Source organism: Mobula birostris, chromosome 6 (genome assembly GCF_030028105.1).
Source record: "Mobula birostris isolate sMobBir1 chromosome 6, sMobBir1.hap1, whole genome shotgun sequence".
NCBI lineage: Eukaryota > Metazoa > Chordata > Chondrichthyes > Myliobatiformes > Myliobatidae > Mobula > Mobula birostris.
The window spans coordinates 19,853,378-19,879,124 of NC_092375.1; the positions used below are offsets into that span (position 1 = coordinate 19,853,378).

The 25,747-nt window shown below is 39.6% G+C and overlaps 1 protein-coding gene across 1 annotated transcript in view; it reads right to left on the reverse strand.

The window, feature by feature from the left end:
• The window catches only part of hlcs (holocarboxylase synthetase (biotin-(proprionyl-CoA-carboxylase (ATP-hydrolysing)) ligase)), a 171,136-nt gene extending 145,688 nt beyond the window's left edge, over positions 1-25,448 (reverse strand). Inside the window, exon 1 of the mRNA XM_072259956.1 lies at positions 25,189-25,448. Coding sequence (XP_072116057.1) covers positions 25,189-25,416 — 228 coding nt within the window. The 5' untranslated portion in view covers positions 25,417-25,448. The remainder of the gene's footprint in view (positions 1-25,188) is intronic.
• Between the last annotated feature and the right edge of the window lie 299 nt (positions 25,449-25,747).

The following is a 25,747-nucleotide window of genomic DNA, read 5'->3' on the forward strand; positions in this document are numbered from 1 at the left end:
GGAAAAAGCAGGAGAATGAGGTTGAGAGGAAAATGGATCAGCCATGATGAAACGGCAGAATGGGCTAAATAGCCCAGTTCTGTTTCTGTGTCTTACACTCTTATTGGTAGTATCCACATTAAGGCAACATCTATCATCAAAGATCCCCACCAAATAAGCTATGCCACCTTCTTGCAGCTACCATCCTGCAGGATGTATGAAGCCCCACACCACCAAGTTCAAGAATAACTACTTCCCTTTAACCATTTAGTCCTTGAACCAATCTGCACATCCCTAATCACTATCCCAGTATAGCAACGCTTTGACGACTGTCTGTTTTTTTGGTCTCATGGTGCTTTCTCATAAGAAGTGTGCATAATTTATGCTTTTGTTTTTCTTGTGAATGTATCTTTCTAATGCTATGAGCCTGTGATGCTGCTGCAAGGTTTTCAGTGCAGCTGTAGTTGGGATTATAACAATAAACTCTATTTTGACTTTGAATAGGTATGGATTGGAGAAAGGAAATGGTTGCTGCCGTTTGTTGGCAATCTGACATGTGAGAGTCCTATAAAGGCTAGCTGTTTAGAGTTAAGGGCCAGCACGTTCCTCTGAGGATGAAAGATAACGGATGGCAAGGACTGCAAACCTCCGATGCTGAGGGATATTGTAAATTTAGTCAAAAAGGAAAGAAAATATAAAAGTGTGCTTTGGAGACCCTTGCATCATGATAAATGAATAGGAGGAGATGAGAATTTATAAGTATTTATCAGAAAGGTCAAGCCCAGTATCTTTCCTTGTAATCTGGAGGAGTTCAAAGACAAGTTATTATTAATGTACATATATGTGTGGCGCCTGGCCAAGTGGTTAAGGCGACGGTCTAATGATCTGAAGGTTGCTAGTTCGAGCCTCAGCTGAGGCAGTGTTGTGTCCTTGAGCAAGGCACTTAACCACACATTGCTCTGCGACGACACCGGTGCCAAGCCATATGGGTCCTAATGCCCTTCCCTTGGACAACATCGGTGGCGGGGAGAGGGCAGACTCGCAATATGGGTAACTGCCGATCTTCCATACAACCTTGCCCAGGCCTCGGTCATCATCGAAAAATCGATGGACAGCCGAAGACATATGTAATCATATTCAGCCCTGAGATTCATTTTCTTGCAGGCATACTCAATAAATCTAGTAACCATAATGGAATCAGTGAACGATCACACTCAACAGGGCAGACAACCAGCACACAAAAGTCAACAAACTGGAGGGAAATATACTAGTAAGGAATAAATATTAAGAATTTGAGATGAAGAGTTCTTGAAAGTGAGGCAATAGATTGTGGAAACAATTCAGCAAGTGAAGTTATCCCCTCTGGTTCAGGAGCCTGACGGTTGAGAGGTAATAGCTGTTCCTTATACCAGTGCCTAAGCAGAATAATGTGAGCTGCCTTAATGACTATCGCCCGGTAGCACTCACACCTACAGTGATGAAATGCTTTGACTAGACCGACTCCTGCCTCAGCAAGGACCTGATATTCTGATTGGTTGCCGGTTACTAGTGGTGTTCCGCAGGGATCGGTGTTGGGGCCACTTCTTTTTACAAAGTATATTGATGATTTAGATTATGGATTAAATGGTTTTGTGGCTAAGTTTGCAGATGACACCAAGTTAAGTGGAGGGGCAGGAAGTGTTGAAGAAACGGAAAGGCTGCAGAGAGACTTGGTCAGTTTAGGAGAGTGGGCAAAGAAATGGCACATGAGATACAATGTTGAGAAATGTACAGTTGTACATTTTGGAAGAAGAAATAATCGGGCAGATTATTATTTAGATGGGGAGAAAATTCGAAAATCAGAACTGCAAAGGGACTTGGGGGTCCTCGTACAGGATACCCTAAAGGTTAACCACCAGGTTGGATCGGCAGTAAGGAAAGCGAATGCTATGTTGGCATTCATTTCAAGAGGAATAGTGTATAAGAGCAAGGAGGTGTTGATGAGGCTCTATGGGGCACTGGTGAGACCTCATTTGGAATACTGTGTGCAGTTTTGGGCCCCCTACCAAAGAAGGGATGTACTCATGTTGGAGAGAGTTCAGAGAAGATTTACGAGGATGATTCCTGGAATGCAGGGGCTAACATATGAGGAGCGTTTGTCAGCTCTTGGACTGTATTCATTAGAGTATAGAAGAATGAGAGGGGATCTCATAGAAACATTTCAAATGTTGAAAGGGTTGGACAGAGTAGATGTGGAAAGGCTGTTTCACTTGGTGGGCAAGTCCAGGACAAGAGGCCAGAGTCTTAGCGTTAGAGGGTAACCCATTTAAAACAGAGATGAGGAGAAATTTTTTTAGCCAGAGGGTCGTGGATTTGTGGAATTCGTTGTCACATACAGCTGTGGAGGCCTGATCATTGACAGTGTTTAAGGAGGAGATTGATAGGTATCTAATTAGTCAGGGTATCAAGGGATATGGGGAAAAAGCCAGAAATTAGAAGTAGATGGGAGAATAGTTTAGCTCATGGTGGAGTGGCAGAGCAGGCTTGATGGGCCAAATGGCCTACTTTGCTCCTTTGTCTTGTGATCTTGTGACAAGAGGTCCAATTAAAAGCCTGATAACAATGCAATAGAAGCTGTCCTTGAGCCGGGTAATATGTACTTCCAGGCTTTTGTATCTTCCGCCTGCTAGGAGAGGGGGGTGAGCGGAGACCATGATTATGCTGGCTGCTTTACTGAGGCAATGGGAGGCACAGACAGAGTCCATAGAGGGGAGGCACAAAGTATACATGTGTACTGAAGGCAAAGCGGAGAACATGCACTAGGTTGATTTCAGGGGCATGGACTTAAAGTGATTGATACACAGAGATGAAATGAGCTTGCATTCTTTGTACTTTAATAGATTGATCTTACAGAAGCATACAAGACTCCAAGGAAAATCAACAGGATATTCTTGCTGGTTGCCCAGAATTGGGGGGGGGGGGGGGGGAAATGAATTTTTCAGGGGGTGGAATAAATTCTTCAGAATAAAAGAATGCTCATTTAAGTCATTTAGGAGGCATTTATTTCAAAAGATTTTGACTGGGGAGTTCTGCCAAAAGTTGTGATTGACAGTGATTAGAACAAATGAAGAAGTAGCATTGAAGCAAAGGCTTGATCAATCATGATCTCATTTAATGGTGGTACAGTCAAATGGCCGATTTAACGTTAACTCAAGCAGGAGTAGCCCCATTTTTTTTAAATCACTATATCTTAACAACTAAAGTGCTTGTATAGTATTTTTAATTTTTTTTAAACTGTGGCAGAAACATTGAATTGCTACTTTAATATTTTTTTTCAAAAACTTGGCCTGCTTACCCAACTTAGCACTTAGAACATTCATTTTTCAGCTGTGTCTTGGTTCGGGATGGCTTGCCTGATCCTGTTAGGGCCTGCACCTTTGTAAGGTTTCCTCAATTACTGCTGAGATAGCACTTATGAAAAATTCAACATTAGATTCCACAGATACCCAGTGAATGTCAGCAATGAGTACAGTCAGCAAGTTCCTGTGCACTTTTATAAATTACCATAAATCATGGATACTGGTCGATACAAGTGTTAACTGATACTGCATTCTAAGTATAAAATAAACAATTGCGCATACAGGAAATATGGGACAAATGCACAAGATATTATCCGTTTCCAAAATCAACATTTGCAAACTCAATGCTTCAGGCATAATCCTTCATCAGCGTGAGAGTGTCAGAATGTTTCTTTCATTGTTAAAGAAGGGCATTGATAGAATTACTAAGTGTTTTTGCACCATTTTGTTTCTGGAAAATAAAATTAAGTGTGGCCATTACAGAAAAAAAATTACCAAAACTGTTGTATAATAAGTGTGGCCATTACAGAAAAACTTATCAAAGAAACAATGGGATTTACACTATTTTCAAAATTTGAAATCTGAAATACAAGCCAGGTACATGATTTCTATATCCTTATAATGAAAATGGTAAATGGAGCATATGTGATTATGCTTCAGGTCAGGCAGAATTACAATTAAAGACCAAGTCCGATACAACCGATTATATTTTCAAATACCTTTACATCTTAACAAAACATTAATTTTCTATGCAAGAAATGACACTCAAAATAAATGAACATTTATTGGAAAAATAATTTGCCACATATCAATTTATTAAAACTACTAACATTACTACTTCACTAGGGCCTCCATTCACAGAACTAATATAGTTGGCTATGTACATACATATACATATATATTAAGCTGACTAAGCATTCTTGTTCTATTTAAATAGTTATGGGTTACATGTAAAAATACATGAATTGCATATGTCATCACACTACCACGTGGTACATGGGCACCTTGCTTAAAGTAAACACGAAGTTGGCCCGCATTTCAGACTCCTGTGATTTCCTTTGAATTAGTTAAGTGTCTTAAAGTTATAAAACATGACAATGATCACCAATTACAAGTAGGATTTCCTTTTGACAGCTTTCCCCCAGCATTTCCTACTTATTGTATATAAACCCGCAAATCAAAAACTGCTCTGAAGGGTATTTAAGATGCCCCCTCCCAAATGACCACATCTTTATTGCATTGAGGTTCTTTCTTTCTTTTTAAATCTTTTTATTGAATAAGTATACAAAAAGGTAAGCCATATAAGCACTAATACACTGTTAGAATATAATAAAATTACAGGAGATATTAATACAAAAAAAGATACAGTGTAATTTAAACATAACATACTAAGGTAACATAATAGTATACTAATTTTTATATATATATCAATAGAGAAAAAGAAAAAAAAACCCAAAAAAAAACCACCGTGCAACTAACTAAAAGCAAAGCAAAGCAATGGGCTAACTTGGAATCAAGCAGAGTTAAAAAAAAACTTAAAATCACGTCCTCAATCCCGACCTCCATTAAAAACAGTAAAAAAAAACAAGCAGGGTATATAAATATGGAGCAAGAGAAAAAAAATTACATTAAATGAAAATATTGAATAAAAGATCTCCAGGGCTGTTCAAATCTAAGTGAGAAATCAAAAAGATTGCTTCTAATTTTCTCCAAATTCAAGCATAATATCATCTGAGAAAAACAAAAAAAGGTAGTTGGAGCATTAAGCTCTTTCCAATGTTGTAAGATACATCTTTTCGCCATTAAAGTAAGAAATGCAATCATTCTACGGGCTGAAGGAGAAAGATTACTGAAAATTTTAGGTAGTCCAAAGATAGCAGTAATAGGGTGAGGAGAGATATCTATATTCAATACCTTGGAGATAATATTAAAAATGTCTCTCCAAAAAGTTTCCAGAGTAGGACAAGACCAAAACATATGAGTTAAAGAGGCTATCTGCCCCGGACATCTATCACAAAAAGGATTAATATGAGAATAAAAGCGAGCTAATTTATCTTTGGACATATGTGCTCTATGAACAACTTTAAATTGAATTAGCACATATAGAGGAAGTATTGACTAATTGTAAAATCTGCCCCCAGTCATCCACGGAAATGATAGAACCCAATTCCTGTTCCCAATCTACCCTAATCTTATCAAATGGAGCTTTCCTAAGTTTCATAATAATATTATAAATCATAGCCGATGCACCTTTCTGACATGGATTAAGGTTAATTATAGTACTAAAATGTATGTAGGAGGAAGCATAGGAAAAGAAGAAAGTACAGTACTTAGAAAATTTCTAACTTGTAGATATCTAAAAAAATGTATTCTTGATAAATTATATTTATTAGATAATTGTTCAAAAGACATAAGGGAACCATCTAAAAATAAATCCAAAAACCGTGAAATACCCTTAGTCTTCCAAATTTGAAAAGCACGATCCATAAAAGAGGGAGGAAAAAATATATTACCTAAAATAGAAATCGCTAGCCCAAATTGGTTAAGATCAAAAAATTTTCTGAATTGAAACCAAATACGTACGGTATATTTAACTATCGGGTTAGATACCTGTTTGAGGCGTTTCAAATCAAAAGGAAGAGAGGAACCTAAAATAGAGCCAAGTGTATAACCCTGAACAGATTGTAATTCCAATGCTACCCATTTAGGAATAGATAGTATATCCTGGTCAAGTAACCAAAATTTCATATGTTGAATATTAATTGCCCAATAATAGAATCTAAAGTTAGGTAATGCTAAACCTCCATCTCTCTTAGTTTTCTGTAAATGTATTTTACCCAGCCTCGGGTTTTTATTTTGCCAAATAAATGAAATTTTTGAGTCAATTTTATCAAAAAAAGATTTTGGGACAAAGATTGGTAATGCCCGAAATATATATATAGAAATTTTGGCAAAAAAAAATCTTAACTGCATTAATACAACCAATCAAAGTTAAATATAAAGGAAACCATTTAGATGAAAGTTGAATAATATGGTCAATTAAGGGTAAAAAGTTAATCTTAAATAAATCTTTGTATTTACAAGTAATTTTAATCCCAAGATACAAAAAATAATTATTAATCAATTTAAATGGAAAGTTATGATATAAGGGAAGTTGTTTATTAATCGGGAAAAGTTCACTCTTACTAAGATTTAATTTATCACCTGAAAAGAGACTAAATTGTGCTAATAACTCTAAAACAGCAGGGATGGATTTTTGAGGATTAGAAATATATAAAAGTAAGTCATCAGCATAGAGTGATATTTTATGGGACTTTAAGCCCCGAGTTATCCCAGTAATATTTGGAGATCTTGAATGGCAATTGCAAGAGGTTCTAATGCAATATCAAATAATAAAGGACTAAGAGGACAACTTTGTCGAGTACCTCGAAAAAGAGGGAAAAAAGGTGAGCTTAGAGAGTTAGTACAGACCGAGGCCACAGGAGAATGATATAACAGTTTGATCCAGGATATAAATTTCGAGCTAAAATTAAACATTTCAAGCACCTTAAATAAGTAAGGCAATTCTACTCTATCAAAAGCTTTCTCAGCATCTAAAGAGATAACACATTCAGGAACATTTTGTGAGGGGGTATAAACAATATTTAACAGTGTGCGAATGTTATAAAAAGAGTAACGACCTTTAATAAAACCCGTTTGGTCTTCCGAAATAATAAAAGGAAGTACTTTTTCTAATCTGTTTGCTAATAACTTAGAAAACATTTTAGAATCAACATTTAATAAAGATATTGGTCTATAAGATGCACATTGAGCAGCATCTTTATCCTTCTTTAATATTAGAGAAACTGACACTCTATTGAAAGATTCGGGAAGTTTACCAAGTTTTAATGAAGCCTCAAAAACCCTACAGAACCAAGGGATTAATGAAGGTGCAAAACATTTATAAAATTCTACGGTAAACCCATCAGGGCCAGGAGCTTTCCCCAAATTCATAGAGGAAATAACATTCTTAATCTCATCAGTGGTAATGGGAGTATCTAGCATAGAAGACATATCCTGTGAAATCTCAGGGAAATCTAGGTTATCTAAAAAATCATACATATATTTAGAGTCTCGAGGAGACTCTGATTGATATAAGGAAGAATAAAAATCACAGAAGGTTTGATTAATTCCCGCATGCTCAAGTATCAGTCGGTCATTTTGGTTATAAATCTGATTAATTTGAGATTTAGCATAATTAGACTTCAATTGATTAGCCAGCAGTTTGCCAATTTTATCACTGTGTACATAAAATTCACTTCTTGTTTTCTTTAATTGGTTTACAATCGAGGACAAAAGTAATAAACTGTGTTCCATTTGAAGTTCAGTTCTTTGTTTATATAACTCCTCAGAGGGAGCTGTAACATATTTCTTATCAATTTCCTTAATCTCGTCCACAATTACCAACTCCTCCTGCTTCAGCTACTTCCTCAAAGCAGCAGAATACGAGATAATCTGACCACGAATATACGCTTTAAAAGTATCCCAAAGAATGTTCACAAAAATATCCTCTGTATAGTTGATTGTAAAAAAAAGATCAATCTGTTCATTCATAAAGTTAACAAAGTCCGAGTCCTGAAGCAACAGCGAATTAAAACACCATTGTCTACTATTTTGTGTATTGGCCTGAATTTTAATAGAAAGCTTAAGTGGAGCATGATCCGAAATGGTAATAGAGTCATAATCACATTTAATCACTGAAGAAATAAGACGAGAGTCAATAAAGAAATAATCAATTCTTGAATAGGAATGATGAACATGTGAAAAAAAAGAAAAATCTTTTTCCTGAGGATGCAAAAAACGCCAAATGTCCGTCGACCCAGAATCAGAGAGGAATGAATTAATCAAAGTTGCAGATTTATTAGGTAAGGTCCGTAGAGGAGCCAAACGGTCCAAAGCTGGAGATTAACAGGTATTAAGATCTCCGCCCCAGATCAGTGAAAACTCATTCAAATTCAGGAACTGATTAAATAATGATTTATAAAATTCCAGACAGTCCATATTAGGAGCATAAACATTAACCAAAACTACCTTTTTATTAAATAGTAAACCACTAACCAGTAGAAATCTACCATTCGGATCAGAAATAATATCATGTTGTATAAAAGTAACTGAGGAGTCTATAAAGATAGTGACGCCTCGAATCTTAGCGTTGGAGTTCGAATGAAACTGTTGTTCCTTCCAGAATTTAAAAAAACGTAGTCTGTCTCCTTTCCGCACATGGGTCTCTTGTAAAAATAAAATTTGTGCTTTAAGTCTCCGGAACACGTTAAAAACCTTTTTCCTTTTAATAGGATGATTAAGACCATTAGTATTCCAGGAGACAAAATTAATAATAGACTCCATAAACCCTAAAGTCAACCCGCATCAAGGAGGATTGACGATAGGCTCGACCCATGAACCCGGAAAGGGAACAGAACAAATAAGAGATACCAGGAAGGAGAACGCAACCAATACTTCAATAGTGTACATAGCCCAAGAAGAAAGAAACTAAAATGTGAAGCCCCTCCCACCACCCCCCACCCCATGAGCCCAAGGCTAAATCTAACACAGACCAGCCAGAAAGAAGCAAGCACTAAAACTACCCCCATGACTTCCAGTATACGCTCCCTAAAAAAAGTGTAAATATAAAAATGATCAGCTAATTATAAAACAGTAAAATAAAAAAGGTAAATCAATTAAAACAAACACTTAATATAACAGAGAAAAAGCCAGAAACTATAAAAAAAAATCGTAACAAACCCCAGACCCTATGAGTAAACAAAAAAAGAAATGAGATTATTAACATAAACTAGTTATGAAAACCTACAAAAAGAAGTAGATTTAAAAACTACAAAATTTAAGGCCTCAAAGGAAATACGTAGAATGACGGTGAGGGAATAACCACCCAAAATCCCCTGGGAAAAAGAAAGGAATGACGCAGATAAAAAGAAAGTTTAGCAACCATATTAATTAATCAAAAATAAACTTTTCTGCCCATATAAGGCAAAAAAAAATTAAAACTGACAAATTCACAACCTCTGATCAAACGGAGATAGTTAAAAATTACGATTAAGATGTTGAAGGTGAACATTGATCCAGATTACTCTGGGCATCCGATGGAGATTCAAAAAAACGGAGGGCTCCATCCGACGTACGAATCCTTAGACGTGCAGGGTAAAGCAGCGCTGGTTTTAAATCCATCTTGTAGAGTTCCGACATCACAGATCTGTAACGAACCCGTTGATCCCGAATTGGTTTACTGGAATCCTCCACGAATCGGAACTTAAGATCCAAAAAATCAATGTAACCTTTAGATCGAACGAAACGAAACAGTTTCTCCTTGTCTTGAAAGTAATGAAAACGTAATATAACATGTCGAGGTTTATCTGACTTAGTATGATGGAACTCTGTGAACACGATCCAATAACGGTGGTTGGTCAGGAAATACAGTAGGAAATGCATCTTTTAAAAGTTGAGAAAAATACTTCATAGGGTTATCAGATTCAACAGCTTCACGCACCCCAATCATTCGAAGATTCTGCCGTCGCATTCTGGATTCTAAGTCAGAGTTTTTAAAGGTCAGAAAGTCAAGTTTCTTCTTCATTACATTAATTGTTTCTTCGATTTTCTCCATCTTGAGCTCACTTTGTTGCGTAGATTTTTGAAGATCAGATATAGCCGACTAATGTTCCGTAATAGATGTTTGAATCTTATCGATTGAATCGGCAATTTTCTGGAAATTAATTGAAATTTCCACACGAATCAGCTCCTTAACAGAGGTTGAAATTTCCCTTTGAATTAGCTCCGATATAGCTTTCAAAGTCACCGGTGGTTCAGTCAGAGGAAAAATCGGTACCTTTCGGTCTAACCGGAGGTTTGCCGTCCTTCCCGTTTTTTCCATTCTTAGACATAGCAGACCTTAAATGCATCCGATTATCAAAGAGCCCAATTTATTTCAAAATATTGTAAAAGTCGATACCTTAATGGTTAATTAAAATATAGCTGATTATAAGAAGAAAAACTCAGAGGTAATGGAGCGAGTCAAGAACACGACTTCACTCCATGAGCGCTACCGGAAGTCCCCGCATTGAGGTTCAAATCAACTTAATTTTAATCTACAATTATCCACTGTCATTTGAAAATATCTCACAAACTCACATAGCTCCAAATTATTAAACTTCTGGTTTAAGATGGAAGCACAGCAACAACTTGCTAGTCACAAAAACAAACAGAACTCTAAATTACTGTATTATTAACCACACTTTTTCCTCAGAAATGATCACTGCCTGTAAATTCTCTTCAAATTTGAGCTTTTGAACCCCCCCCCCCCCGTACAACCAGACATTTTTTGCAGTGTGAAATGAAGTCTCGAAGGTGCGGTGAGTATGGGACAAATTGAGGCAGCGAGGCCCAGGTCAGCGAACTGGGAATGAGCCAATGAGCAGACTTGGGAGATAACTGAATGCAGCAGAACCGAGCAGAGTAGGGGCAGAGAAGCCCAGGACTGGGTCCGAGAGAAAAGAACAACCTGAGGTTTGGCCAATCTAAGTACCAGGTTAGACTGAAAAGATCAGGGTGATGGGGCCAGAGGCGAGTGATGCAAGGTTTGTTTTTCTCTGTGTTGAACTGAGGCTGTGACCTGCAACTAACGGGCTCCTGGATCGGCTGCAGTGATAACTGGCTTCATGGCTATGGACTTATTTTCGTGAACTTCAGTTGTGAATGTTATCTGCTTACTTTTGTTGCTTGCCCAATTCCTCCCTCTCCCCCAATCCCCACCCCCCACTGGGTGCTTGGCAGTCTTTTTTAAACTGGGGTCCATTGGGTTTCTTTGTTTTGTGAATGCCTGCAAGGGTACAAATCTCAAGGTTGTATATAGTATACATGCTTTGATAATACAAGCATTTTGAATTTTGAACTTCTGCAGCTCCTTTTCAACTGTGATTTAAGGGGAAATGTCACAACACAGCAAGAGCCATATTCTGAGCTCAAAAAGGGAGATAGAGCTCAAGTAACTTTGTCAAGGCCCACCCATTCCATGCAGCTTCTTGAAATATTTGGATTATTTAATTACTTTCAGAAATACAGAACACCCTATTGGAGAAATTTGAATAAGTGCACGGATGAGGTATGGAGCACTATGGAAAGCTATGGGACTTACCAGAATAGTTCAGCACAGACTAAATGGGCTAAAGGGCCTGTTTCTGTGTTGCAGCGCTCTGAGTAACACTTCAATGAAAAGTGTTCTTGCTGATGTTTTCCCAATTCACAATAAAGACAGGTTTTTGTAATAAAGCTCAAAAGAATTATTTTAAGCACCTTCCTAGTCCAAATGATCATTCACGACCTTCAATACATTATGGTCCTGTTAGCCGTATACACCTGCAATTGGTCACAGTATCCAATCTCCCTTTGAGTTTGAAAGAGGTGACACAATATTCAGCATTGTCCTGCCATTCTCAATAGAACTAAAGACAAGAAGAAAAAAAAAATCAACTGTGTGTCATTATCAGCTGGCCTGCACAAATCTCTTAATCCACATCTATTCCCAACCACGTGTTCAGAAGTATGTGTAGTCAGGCTTGTAAACTCCATTTTCAACTTCAGACACAATTACTTCTTTCAAGTTCAGAGGGAGATTGGATACTGTGATCAATTAAGATGCATTACTAGAAATAAAATAATATTTCAATGGGAAAATGTTAAACAAAGCCTCGATATTCAGTTCAACAGATTAGTGGGACAAATCACCACAGAGGAGGCAGACTCCAGCCTCAGTATCACGGAGAGAGGAGCCCCCAGTCTATCTGGGGCAGTGTTTAAATTGTCGGGACAGTGGATCATACCTCACATTAGGATGAGGGCCCAGCCGTGGTGAATTGTTCCGGGCCTAGAACACACTGCCCAACAATTCACTTCAGGCCTAGATTCCACCGCCGAAGAAGCCGTTCTTGACCTCTCCAAATCGGCTTGATGCTTACAGCGATCCAGCCTCGCATCCGGCTTAGTCGGACAGGCATCGGGTGGAATTCCTCTGTCTCGGCTTCTCCTCTCCGAATCATTCGCTCCAACCAGCACGGCTCTAACTCCAAGTATAAATTCACACCACATCTGCCTGGCCAAAAGGGCTAGAGCACAATGTTCAGTGTCAATCTGACAAGACTCATGTTTCATTTCTCCAAATCTTAACACCAATCATCATCAAATCTACAAGATTTGGGTTTGTAGTTGATCTCCTGTCCTCTACCTTACTAAATTGTAGCAGCACATTATCATGATATTTTCCTCTCCCTGCAACATATTGATATATTGAAAAATTATCAAAAATGGATATTTTGATGTTTTATATTTGTCAATATATTGACCAATAAATACAACAATCAGTAAGTTAAATTAGTACACATACAAGTTTATTAACATTCAATCGTATACCACCAAATAAAACAACGTCCCTCTGGACCAAGGTGCACAACACAATACATATAACTCATATGCAACACATAGTAATATTACCACAAATAATTTAATAAATAATACAAAATATTCCAGAAGAGTATTTAGAAATGTCAATCTTCTGGAACAGCCAATTCATGTCAGCTATCACCGACGCTCGTACCCAGAGTCTGTCAGAAAGAAATACTGCTGTGTTTTAATTCAGTACACCTCCAGTCATGAAAAGAACAGGAAAGTATAGAAAAATTCAAAGCTCGTTATTGAAGTACACACATTTGTAACAAGGTGGATAAATGAGAAACACAAATAAAAATAAATGGGCACAAAATAGTAGACATTAAGATACATACAGTATTTGATAAGTGACCAAAGCTACTAACTATACCTTCCAGAACACTCAACTTTAATAAAGGGGTGAATGCAAAAGTCAAGAGTGGAAAGATCCAGGCTCAAACAATGTTGAATTGATTAAGGTGGCTTTAATGATCATATTTACATGCATTAGGAATCTGCTGCTGTGTGTTGGTGCAACATACAATAATAAACAACATTCAACAATTCTAAAGAATATAATTGTAAAGAATAATATTGTTTATTATTTGTTTTCTTGTACAGTATTTGCACAATTTGTTGTCTTTTGCATGGTGGTTGTGTGTAGTTTTTCACAGGTTTTATTGTGTTTCTGTATTTTCTTTGAATGCTCACAAGAAAATGAATCTCAGGGTAATACATGTACTTTGATAATAAATTTACTTTGAGAATAAAGAACAACAAAAAATAAAGTTAGAGAATAAAGTACGGATATGAAGTAAAATATGCATAAATACCAGCACATACTTACAATGCAAAACAGCATTATAAAAAGTGGTTTAATGTGCTTACAATTCAGTCCAGTGACTGAGGTAATAAAGAGTGGGGTCTGGTGGGGAGAAAGAGGATAACTAGAATGGTTGATCAGATTAACTGCCTTGGGGGAGGTGACTGTTAGGAAAGCATGAAGTTAAAAAACATGAAAGGCCAAAAATTAAACTAAGTTTTATATAGACTTGAAAACAGTAATGGTTTTAACCAAATTGCAAATTAAGGAAGGCGTGGATATTACAAGGATTATACAATATTCAATGGATTAGTCCATCATATAGAGGGGATTCATTTATGCAGTGCAGAAGTTGCCTTTCTGATCAGCAAGTTCAGGAATCAACAGTTTCATTATGTAACCAGAAAGTGATCACAATATAATGAATTTTGTATTAAAAGTGATTCAGTTTAATCTGAAATCACAGTCTTAAATCTGAATAAAATAAACAAGAAAAACATGAGACACAATCTGGTTATGGTAGATTGGGAAACAATGTTATCAAATCCAGGCAATCGTCCTGAAGACTTGTGTTCCAGAACTTGCTGCACCATTAGCCAAGCTGTTCCAGTACAGCTACAACACTGACCTCTACCCAGCAATGTGGAAAATTGCCCAGGTATGCCCTGTACACAAGAAACAGGACCAATCCAACCCAGCCAATTACTGCCCTATCAGCCTACTCTCAATCATCAGCAAGGTAATGGAAGGGTCATCAACAGTGCTATCATGCAGCACCTACTTGGCAATAACCTTCTTACGGATGCCCCAGTTTGGGTTCCGTCAAGGCCACTCAGCTCCTGACCTCATCACCTCCTTGGTCCAAACATGGAACAAAGAGCTGAATACCAGAGGTCAGGTGAGAGTGATAGCCCTTGACATCAAGGCAGCAATTGACCAAGTATGGCATCAAGGTGTCCTAGCTAAAATGGAGTCAATGAGAATTAGGGGGAAACCACCCCCGCCCCCGCTGGTTGGAATCATACCTGACACAAAGGAAGATGGTTGTGGTGGTTGGAGGTCAATCATCTCATCCTCAGAACATCACTACAGGAGTTCCTTGGGGAAATGTCCTAGGACCAACGATCTTCAGCTGCTTCATCTATAACCTTCCCTTCCATCATAAGGTTAGAAGTGGGGATGGTTGCAGATGACTGCACTATGTTCTGCACCATTTGTGACTCCTCAGATGGTGAGGCAGTTCATACCCAAATACAGCAGGACCTGGACAATATCCGGGCTTGGGCTGACCAGTGGCAAGTAGCATTTGAGTCACGCAAATGTCAGACAATGACCATCTCCAACAAGAGAGGCTCTAACCATCGTCCCTTCACATTCACCATCACTGAATCCCTGACTACCAACATCCTGGGGGTTACCACTGATAGGACACTGAACTGGTCTAGCCATATAAATACTGTGGTTAACAGAGCAGGTCAAAGGCTAGGAACCCTGCAGCGTGTAACACACCTTCTGACTCCCCAAAGCCTGTCCATCATCTACAAGGCTCAGGTCAGGAATACTCACCACTCCCCTGCATGAGTGCAGCTCCATCAACAATCAAGAAGCCTGACATCATCTAGTTATAACGCTGCCAACTTGATTGGCACCCCTTCTACAAGAATCCAATCCCTCCACCATCGAAGAACAGTTGCAGAAGTGGAGATGTATCCAGTTGGGGGGTACTATCTACAAGATGCACAGCAACAACACACCCAAGTTTCTACGGCTGCACCTTCCAGACCCTGACCACTACCATCTAAAAAGAAAAGATCAGCAGATACCTGGGAACACCACCACTTGGAAATCCCCCTCCAAGTCAATCACCACCCTAATTTGGAAACATATCGCAGTTCCTCCATTGCCACTGGATCAAAATCATGGAATTCCCTCCCTGCCAGCACAGTGGGTGTGCCTACACCTCAGGGACAGTAGCGGTTCAGGAAGGCAGCTCATCACCAGCTTCCCAAGGGTAACTAGGGATAGGCAATAAATGCTGGCATAGCAGGCAACGCCCACACCTGTAAATGAAAAATAAAGAACTACATATGGTTACTTTTTAAAGAATTATTAGAATTTACAAGCAACGATCACTAATCAGTAGAGTTGAATATTTTTCCCATTGCTGCTATACAGTCAATAATACAATACCACACAAAAACTGTAGTTAGGGGTGTCCAGAAAATAGATTCGAGAACCAAAGGGTGTGAATCAAACATCATAGGTACACCCAATGGAGCTGGGATAGAACACAACAAACTGCACAAAACAGCTTGCAAAGGAAAACTACAAGGTTAGAGGCAATGCATGTTTAAGTCAGCATATTAATACAATAGTTGAAGAAACAAAATATAATCATATCATGGACAGACAGATGAACGTGGATGGCATGGTTAGTAAATCTGCAGGTGACACTGAAATTCAGGATATAGTGAGCAATGAAGGTTACTTAAAAATACACAAGATCTTCATCAACTGGGCTGAGGAATGGCAGATGGAGTTTAATTCAAATAATTTTTGGTAATTCAAACCCGGGTAGGAAGTACACAGTAAATGACAGGGCCCTGGAGAGTGCTGTAGAACAGAAAGACCTGCTGGTGGCAGAAATACAGTTCCGTGTAAGTAGTACCACAGGCAGATGTGGTGAAGGAGGCCTTCATCAGTCAGAATGCTAAGTACAGGATAACACACACAAATGCTTGAGTACAGGAGCTGGGACATTATGTTATAGCAATACAATATGTTTGACAGGCATTTGAACAGTTACATCAATAGGAAAGGTTTAGAGGGATATGGGCCAAACACAAGCAAATGTTTAGCATAGACAACTTGGTTAAGCATGGACAAGTGAGCTATGGGCAAGATGCTATGGCCAAGTAGTTGTGTATTTAATATTTCAGTAATATCGTAAATATATTGTTTGAGTAAGCAGTCATTTGTTTAATTTAATACAGGTTGAATGTAAAAGTATGTGCATGGCACACATCACCATGCCACCACATATGTGTGCGCCTCATTTTAAAGTAAAAATGAATGTACTTGAGTTATCTCCCAGCTCCCTTGTTTTCTTTTCAATTCGTTCTTGTGTTTTAGAGTCACAAAACATACAATGGCAGTGAGGTATTTTTAAAATGAACCTGAGACAATTAGCTACCTGCTAAAGTGCAACGAGATGTTTGAGTTTTAAAAAGTGCAGCAGGTTTTCTTCACGAAATGAAAGACAATCAAGTAAACAAAAGGCAGAAAATGGAGATTTTCATGGATTCATAAACAATGAGTACCAGGTGATAATAATCATTTAAAAAAAAGCAGAAATAGCTGAATACATTGGAAAGACTGATGTGTTTGATTACACGAAAGATAATTGGAACATGTATACTGAACAAATTGAGCAATATTTTAAAGCAAATGAAATAGCCAATGAGAATCAAGATCCAGTTTACAATGTGGAGTGCATTGGATTTAAAGGCATAAGGTTAGTTTAGAAATTTAATTGCTCCAACTAAATCAGCTGAAATGAGCTTTGCTGATATCATGAAAGTAATGCAGAAACATTTAGAACTGAAACCATTGTCGACTGCACAGCACTTTAGGAATCAAAAGGGAGTCCATTTCAGCATTCATCACTCAATTGAAGAGATTATCTCAGCAGCGTCAGTTCAGTAATAGGCTTAATGAAGCACTGAAAGATCACGTAGTTTGTGGAATCTTACAACAAAACTTCAAAAATAGCTCCTCAATGAAGCGCAACTTGTATTTAGAGAAGCAGTTGAAATAGCTGTATCCATGAAACTGCAGACAGACACACAATTAATTTGCAGTCAGGGATGAAAGTGAATGTGAACAAAATTGCAACATCTAAACAAAAGTGTGCCTGGCCAAAGAAACTGTGTTACCATTGTGGCAGGGACTCACATACATTAGACCAGTGTAGATCTAAAGGCCAAACTTGCAGAAAATGCAACAACGTAGGGCACACACAAACAGCATGCCGGGCAGACAACAATAAATGAACTGCACATGGAAGAAATAAAGATTAAAAGTCAAGTTGCAGTTTCAAAATGAGCACTAATCTGCATGCTCTTGATGAAAAATCTCATTATGTTGAGAGTGACCCAAGACGAAGTAACCTTGAGATTTGCAATGTGAAAACTAACAACAGACAAAGCAATATGGCCTACACCAGAAGTACACAGCAAATTATTTTAAATGGAATTGGATACTAGTTCAGCAGCTTCACTTATTCCACAAAATGAGTTTGAATGGCATTTCAAAGATACTAATCTCAAGCCTGCAGATACTCAGCTAAGAACTCATACCGAAGAAAAGATCATTCCTGTAAGAATGACATTTAATACAGTGAAATACAACAAGCAACAAGCTACATTAGGCTTGTGTGTAGTAAAACAGGAGGACCAACATTGTGGGCTGAGACAACTACAACTGGATTGCAGATCTATACACCATTTGCATGTCAAATCCCCTGCAATAGAGTCAACTGAAAGAGAATTAAGAAAGGGTATTGAATGATGTCACAGCAATGTTCAAGAAAAATTTAAACACATCAAGGGTAAAATAGTGTTACATGAAAACGGCACACTGAAGTTCTGCAAAGCTATGTAACATCCATGATAAAGTAGTCTGTGAGCTAGGTCGCAGAGAGACTGAAGGAATTCTTTCCAAGGTTGAGTGGAGCCCATGGGCAGTGCCAGCCATCCCAGAAGCCTAGAAGAAAGTGTCTGTCAGGATCTGTGGTGATTTTAAGGTCACCATCAGCCCAGTATTGAAAGTAAATAAATTCCCTCTGCCCAGGATAGAGGATATCTTTGCAAACTTTTCTGGAGGAAAACACTTCAGCAATGTGGACTCAGCAGAGGCCTACCTACAGATGGAGATGGAAGAAGAGTCTAAAGTGTTTCTCACCATAAACACTCAAAAGGTTTTTTCACTATAAAAGGCCTATTTTTGGAGTAGCATCTGCACCTGCACTTTGGCAGAAAGCTATAGACCAGGTACTATCAAGGCTCTCCAGGCACTCAGTGTCGTCTGGATGACATTATTATTACCAGTAAGGATGAAAAGGAACATCTCCAAAATCTCAAAACAATGTTAAAAAGACTGGAAGATTATGCACTCAGAGCACGATGTAACAAGGGTAAATTCTTTAAACTAAGCGTCACTCACTGTAGTCACACCATCAACGCACGCTGATTGCACAAGTGTGCTGAGAAAATTCCAGCAGTGGTGGATGCCCTAAGGCTAAAGGATGTGTCACAGCTGCAGTCCTTTTTTAGAATGCTTCAATTACTATAATAGGCATCTTGCCCAGGCATCTGCCCTGGAAAGTGAAGACTTTCCAAGCACAGATCCATGGTCTCGCAAGACTAACGGATGCCTTAAGATAAAGGAAACAGGTAGGGAAGTTATGGAAACTATGATGATTAAAGAGGAAGTACTGGTGCTTTTAAGGAATATAAAAGTGGATAACGGTGACGGTGGTGTCTGAAGAGAGGATGCTGTCCAAGTTGCATGCCATCTTGGACAATGTCTCCCATCCACTACATAATGTACTGGTTGGGCACAGGAGTACATTCAGCCAGAGACTCATTCCACCAAGATGCAACACAGAGCGTCATAGGAAGTCATTCCTGCCTGTGGCCATCAAACTTTACAACTCCTCCCTTGGAGGGTCAGACACCCTGAGCCAATAGGCTGGTCCTGGACTTATTTCCTGCATAATTTACATATTACTATTTAATTATTTATGGTTTTATTACTATTTAATTATTTATGGTGCAACTGTAACAAAAACCAATTTCCCCCGGGATCAATAAAGTATGACTATAAGTCTCCGGGTCCTGACAGGATATTCCCTAGGACCTTGAGGGAAGTTAGTGTGGAAATAGCAGGGGTTCTGACAGAAATATTTCAAATGTCATTAGAAACAGGGATGGTGCTGGAGGATTGGCGCATTGCTCATGTTGTTCCATTGTTTAAAAAGGGTTCTAAGAGTAAACCTAGCAATTATCGGCCTGTGAGTTTGATGTCAGTGGTGGGTAAATTGATGGAAAGTATTCTTAGAGATGGTATATATAATTATCTGGATAGACAGGGTCTGATTAGGAATAGTCAACATGGATTTGTGCGTGGAAGGTAATGTTTGATAAATCCTATTGAATTTTTTGAAGAGGTTACTAGGAAAGTTGACAAGGGTAAAGCGGTGGATGTTGTCTATATGGACTTCAGGAAGGCCTTTGATAAGGTCCCACACGGAAGGTTGGTTAGGAAGGTTCAATTGTTAGGTATTAATATTGAAGTTGTAAAATGGATTCAGCAGTGGCTGGATGGGAGACGCCAGATAGTGGTGGTGGATAACTGTTTGTCAGATTGGAGGCTGGTGACTAGTGGTGTGCCTCAGGGATCTGTACTGGGTCCAATGTTATTTGTTACATACATTAATGATCTGGAGAATGGGGTGGTAAATTGGATGAGTAAGTATGCAGATGACGCTAAGATAGGTGGCGTTGTGGATAATGAAGTAGGCTTTCAAAGCTTGCAGAGAGATTTAGGCCAGTTAGAAGAGTGGGCTGAAAGATGGCAAGTGGAGTTTAATGCTAATATATGTGAGGTGCTACATTTTGGTAGGACTCATCAAAATAGTACATACATGGTAAGTGGTAGGGCATTGAAGAATGCAGTAGAACAGAGGGATCTAGGAATAATGATGCATAGTTCTCTGAAGGTGGAATCTCATGTGGATCAGTTGGTGAAGAAAGCTTTTAGTATGCTGGCCTTTATAAATCAGAGCATTAAGTATAGGAGTTGGGATGTAATGTTGAAATTGTATAAGGCATTGGTGAGGCCAAATTTGGAGTATTGTGTACAGTTTTGGTCACCGAATTATAGGAAAGATGTCAACAAAATTGAGAGAGTTCAGAGAAGATTTACTAGAATGTTACCTGGGTTTCATCACCTAAATTACAGAGAAAGGTTGAACAAGTTGGGACTTTATTCTTTGGAATGTAGAAGGTTGAGGGGGGACTTGATAGAGGTATTTAAAATTATGAGGGGGATAGATAGAGTTGACATGGATAGGCTTTCTCCATTGAGAGTGGGGGAGATTCAAACTAGAGGACATGAGTTGAGAGTTAAAGGCAAAAGTTTAGGGGTAACATGAAGGGGAACTTCTTTACTCAGAGAGTGGTAGCTGTGTGGAACGAGCTTCCAGCAGAAGTGGTTGAGGCAGGTTTGATGTTGTCGTTAAAAGTTAAATTGGACAGCTATATGGACAGGAAAGGAATGGAGGGTTATGGGCTGAGTGCAGGTCGGTGGGACTAAGTGAGAGTCAGAGTTCAGCACGGACTAGAAGGGCCGAGATGGCCTGTTTCCGTGCTGTAATTGTTATATGGAAATGGTGATGTCAGACGGTGTACTCACACATTATGGTCCACAGCATCCAATGAAGCTTGCCCTTCACTGTTCAGAATGCCAACACATCCAAAAGAGAGGTGTTCTGAGTTAACTCCAGAGCTGTCAGAATCACTTCCTGCAGTCCCAGAGTCACTATAACCAGCAGGGAGCAGGCTCCAGAAGCTGAGAGTGTTTCACAGCCACAAGTCTCACCTGCCAAGCAGACTGATCCCCCTTGTTAGGAATGTCATTATCCCACAAGAGTAAGAAAGCCTCCACAATCATTAAATCTTCAGGCCTGAATGGGACAATTTAAAATTTAAAATGGATGTCTATATAGCAGTTGTATTATATAAAATAAACACAAGAAATTCTGTAGACCCTGGATATCAAAAGCAAAACACACAAAATGCTGGAGGAAATAAACAAACAGTCAATGTTTCAGGCCGTAATCATTCTTCAGAGCTGGAAAGTACGTTAGAATAAAACCGTTGGGCGAGGGGTAGGTGGATAGCTAGGTGACGGGTGAAGCCAGGTGAGTAGGAAAGATAAAGGGTTGGAGAGGAAGCAACCTGATAGGAGAAGAGAGTGGACCATAGGAGAAACGAAATAAGGAAGGGCACCAGGGGTAGTGATAGGCAGGTAAGAAGTAAAAGGCCGGAGTAGAGAAGGGGGGAGGATTTTTTCTTTTTACCAGAAGCAGAAATAGATATTCACGCCATCAAGTTGGAGGTGAACCTGAGAGAATACAAGGTATTGCTCCTCCCCCCGAGAATAGCTTCATTAAGGCACCACAGAAGGCCAGGGGCTGACAAATCGAAACGAGAATTGGAATTACAATGTTTGCCAGCGGGAAGTTCTGCTTTTGGTGGATGGACCAGAGATGCTCGACGAAATGGCACCCCAATTTACAACGGGTCTCACCAATGTAGAGGAGGCCACATCAGGAACTCTGGATACAATTGATGACCCCAGATTTGCAGATAAAGTGTTGCCTCACTTGGAAGGACTATTTGGGATTCTAAATGAAGGTGGGGGAGGAGGTGAATAGGCAGGTGGCCACTTGCAGGGATAAGTGCCAGGAAGGGTGAATGGACAAGGGAATTATGGAGGGAGCAATACCTGCAGAAAGCAGAGAATGGGGGCGAGGTGAAAATGTGTTTAGTGGTAGGATCCCTTTGGAGACAACATTTGTTGCGGAGAAAGACATGTTGGATTTTGAGTGATAGGTAAGGTTCCTCTTATCCTTATCTGTCATTGTTAAGCAGCGAAAAGATGGGGTGAGCACAAATGTCTAGGAAATGGAGGAGATGTGGGTAAGGGCAGCATCAATGGTGGAGGAAGGGAAACCCCATTCTTTGAAGGATGACATTTCTGATGTTCTGGAATGGTAAGACACATTCTGGGAGCACATGCAGCATAAGCAAAGGAACTGAGAAAAGGAAAAAGTATTTTTACAGGAGACAGGGTGGGATGAGACATAGTCAAGCTAGCCACGCGATTCAGTAGGTTTATAAAAGTTGGTCTGCAGAGATGGAGGCAAAGATGTCGAGAAAGAGGAGGGAGGTATCAGAAATGGAGCAAGTAAATTTAAGGGCAGGTGGAAGCTGAGGCAAAGTTGAAACAGCACAAATGCAGTCATCAATCTAGCAGAAGAAAAGTTGAAGAGCATTAGCCAGGAAGGCTTGGAACATGGACTATTCTACATAGCTAACGAAAGGTAGGCACTGGTGGAGGCAAGGACCAGTTCTTCCAGATGGAGCAGGGTGGTGGTGAAGGGGAGGGGAAATGATTGGTTCTTTTATTGAAAAAGCATTGGACAACTTTAGGACTTTCTTGATGGGAGGTAGAAGTGTATAGGGACTGAACATCCATGGGGTAAATGAGGCGAGGCAGTCAGGGCCAGGGCATTGGGGAGATCAAGAGCACAAGCAGCATTGTGGATGTAGGTGGGAAGGGTCTGAACCAAGGGGGATAGAATGAAGTCGAGGTTTGAGATCATGCATTCAGTAGGGCAGGAGCAGGCAGAGGCAATGGGCCTACCCTGACAGTCAAGTCTGTAGATCTTGGGTAGGAGGAAGAAGCAAACAATGAGAGGGAAACATGGTGACAGTGGATGGGAGTTCTCCAGAGTTGATGAGGTCAATGATGGTGTCAGAGACAGTTTTCTGATGGTCTAGAGTGGGATTCTCTTCAAGGGGTAGGTGAAAGGGGGTGTCTGGGAGCTGCCAACTGGCAACAGCAAGGTAGAGGTCAATCCACCACACGCCATCGGCACAGGTTTGATAGCAAGGTTGGGATTGGTGCGGAAAGAGTGAAGGGCAGTGCGTTCAGAGGAGGCAAGGTTCCAAGAGGAGTAAAGAGAGCCGAAGTTAAGCCAGATTATGTCATAGAATCAGAATCAGGTTTATTATCACCGGCATGTGACGTGAAATTTGTTAACTTAGCAGCAGCCGTTCAATGTAATACATAATCGGGGGGGGGGGAAGAGAGGGAGGAGGGGGAATAATAAATAAAATAAAACAAGTAAATCAATTATGTATATTGAATAAATTATTTTTAAAATGTGCAAAAACAGAAATACTGTATATTTAAAAAAGTGAGGTAGTGTCCAAAGCTTCAAATTCCATTTAGGAATTGGATGGCAGAGGGGAAGAAGCTGTTCCTGAATCGCTGAGTGTGTGCCTTCAGGCTTCTGTATCTCCTACCTGATGGTAACAGTGAGAAAAGTGCATGCCCTGGGTGCTGGAGGTCTTTAATAATGGACGCTGCTTTTCTGAAACACCGCTCCCTAAAGGTGTCCTGGATACTAGTACCCAAGATGGACTGTGTATACAAGTTGAGATGCATTCTATATTGGGTTAGAGCTTATAGCTAAGCAAGGTGGAGGGTTGTGTATATAATCTTAGTAATATTTGAATCTTTGTAATATTTGAGTAATACTGGAAATATATTGCTTGAGTAAGCATTCTTTGTTTAAATACTTCATTAAGGCTATATGTAAAACTACAGTTTGTACATGCATGGTATTCATCTCACACCACATTATACGTGTGTGTCACAAGTAAAAAAATGATCATGTTATCTCCTACCTCCCTTGCTTACCTATCAATAAGTTTTTATGTTTTGGAGTTACAAAACATAACAGCTTTATGGCTCTATGAAAACGTTTGGTGCTGATAACAGATCAACAAGCCAGTACCGAAAATGAAGAGACAAAACTGATAAAGTTGAACTGAAATATACCAACAAATCTTCAAGGAGGGTCAGAGGAAAAACATCCTCTCAAAATCCATCCTGTCAATCCCCCTCAGAACCTTGTACATTTCAAAAAAATTTCTCAAGCTTTCTTTAATCTCTATTGCATCATACCCAATTTCCCTCGGGATCAATAAAGTATATCTATCTATATGTCAATGTGAGCTACTCTTAGACTAATTCTTGCAGCTTCCTTATTATAGATATGTTTAAACAACATAAAATACATTCATCAACTTGCAATGTTCTCTGTTAAAGAGGCAGATCCACTAAGAAAGCCAAGCATCTTTCTTGTAAATATGGACGTCTGACATACAGGAGCCGAAGTTTACCAAGTCCTCAGACAAAACATCCATCCACTATATATTCAGCTTGTCCCATCTGAAGTGCAGATACCTACACCACAAAATATGGATGTGGTCCACATACTAATTGAGAGAACTTTTTTTTAAAAAAATCGCTCGAATTAAAAATACACACTGTACACACGTGTAATCTAGTAACCATGGCGATCACAGAGTGCATTTCACTACAAAATAACACGAGTGTGCAAGGGGAAAGAAGTGGAATCATTATTTAATGCTCAGTTTTTAGTTTATACATTTTTATATTGCTGAGCACAAATTCAATACAATCATTCCGTGACGGAGAAAGTTCCACGCCCAAAAAGCGGTCAACGTTATAAATGCGCTATAAAACAGTGAAGTTCAAAAGGACAAAATCTGCGTGAACACGACAACAAAATAACGCCTATTAGCGGTGAGTGGAATTTCCCTGTCATATATGCAGCTCTAGTAGGGAAGCCCTGATGCGACACACGGGTCAACACATCAAGAGCAATCACAGCAACAAACTTCTTAAGGAGCAGTTCACCTGCTGAGGCTCGGCCAAGAGGAGAGCCCTGTCGGCGAGCCGGAGACAGATCTTCTCCATTGAGACGCCGGGGCTGCCGCTGCGAGGCCTGGAGCCGCCATCCGGCGGCAGGACGACAAAGGACAGGCTGGCACTGCGGTGGAAACGCCGCACCACTCGGCAGATGACCATGGCATAGCACCTCTGCAAGCGAAGCCAGAGGTAAAGGTAACACAGCGTGATCAACATGGCGATCTGAGGACCATTTCCCGGACGGCCCTTCACTCAATACGGACTCCGCCCCCTTCCCGAGCTGACCAATCCACACCTTCCAGAATTAGATCCGCCCCCCCGTCCTGGGGACTGGCCAATCCCCGACCACAGAAGGGCCCGAACTAGTTCCGCCTCTTCCACCAGCTGACCAATCGCAACACTCCAAAGCTTGCGCGTGTTGCTCCAAAGCCAGCTCTGTCCTCGTTAAAAATGCTTTTATCTTCCCTCTCTCGCTCTGTCGATTCTGGACAACCTGTTGCGTTAACTACGCTGTTCTGTAGACTGGACCATGCCGTCCTTGCAACTC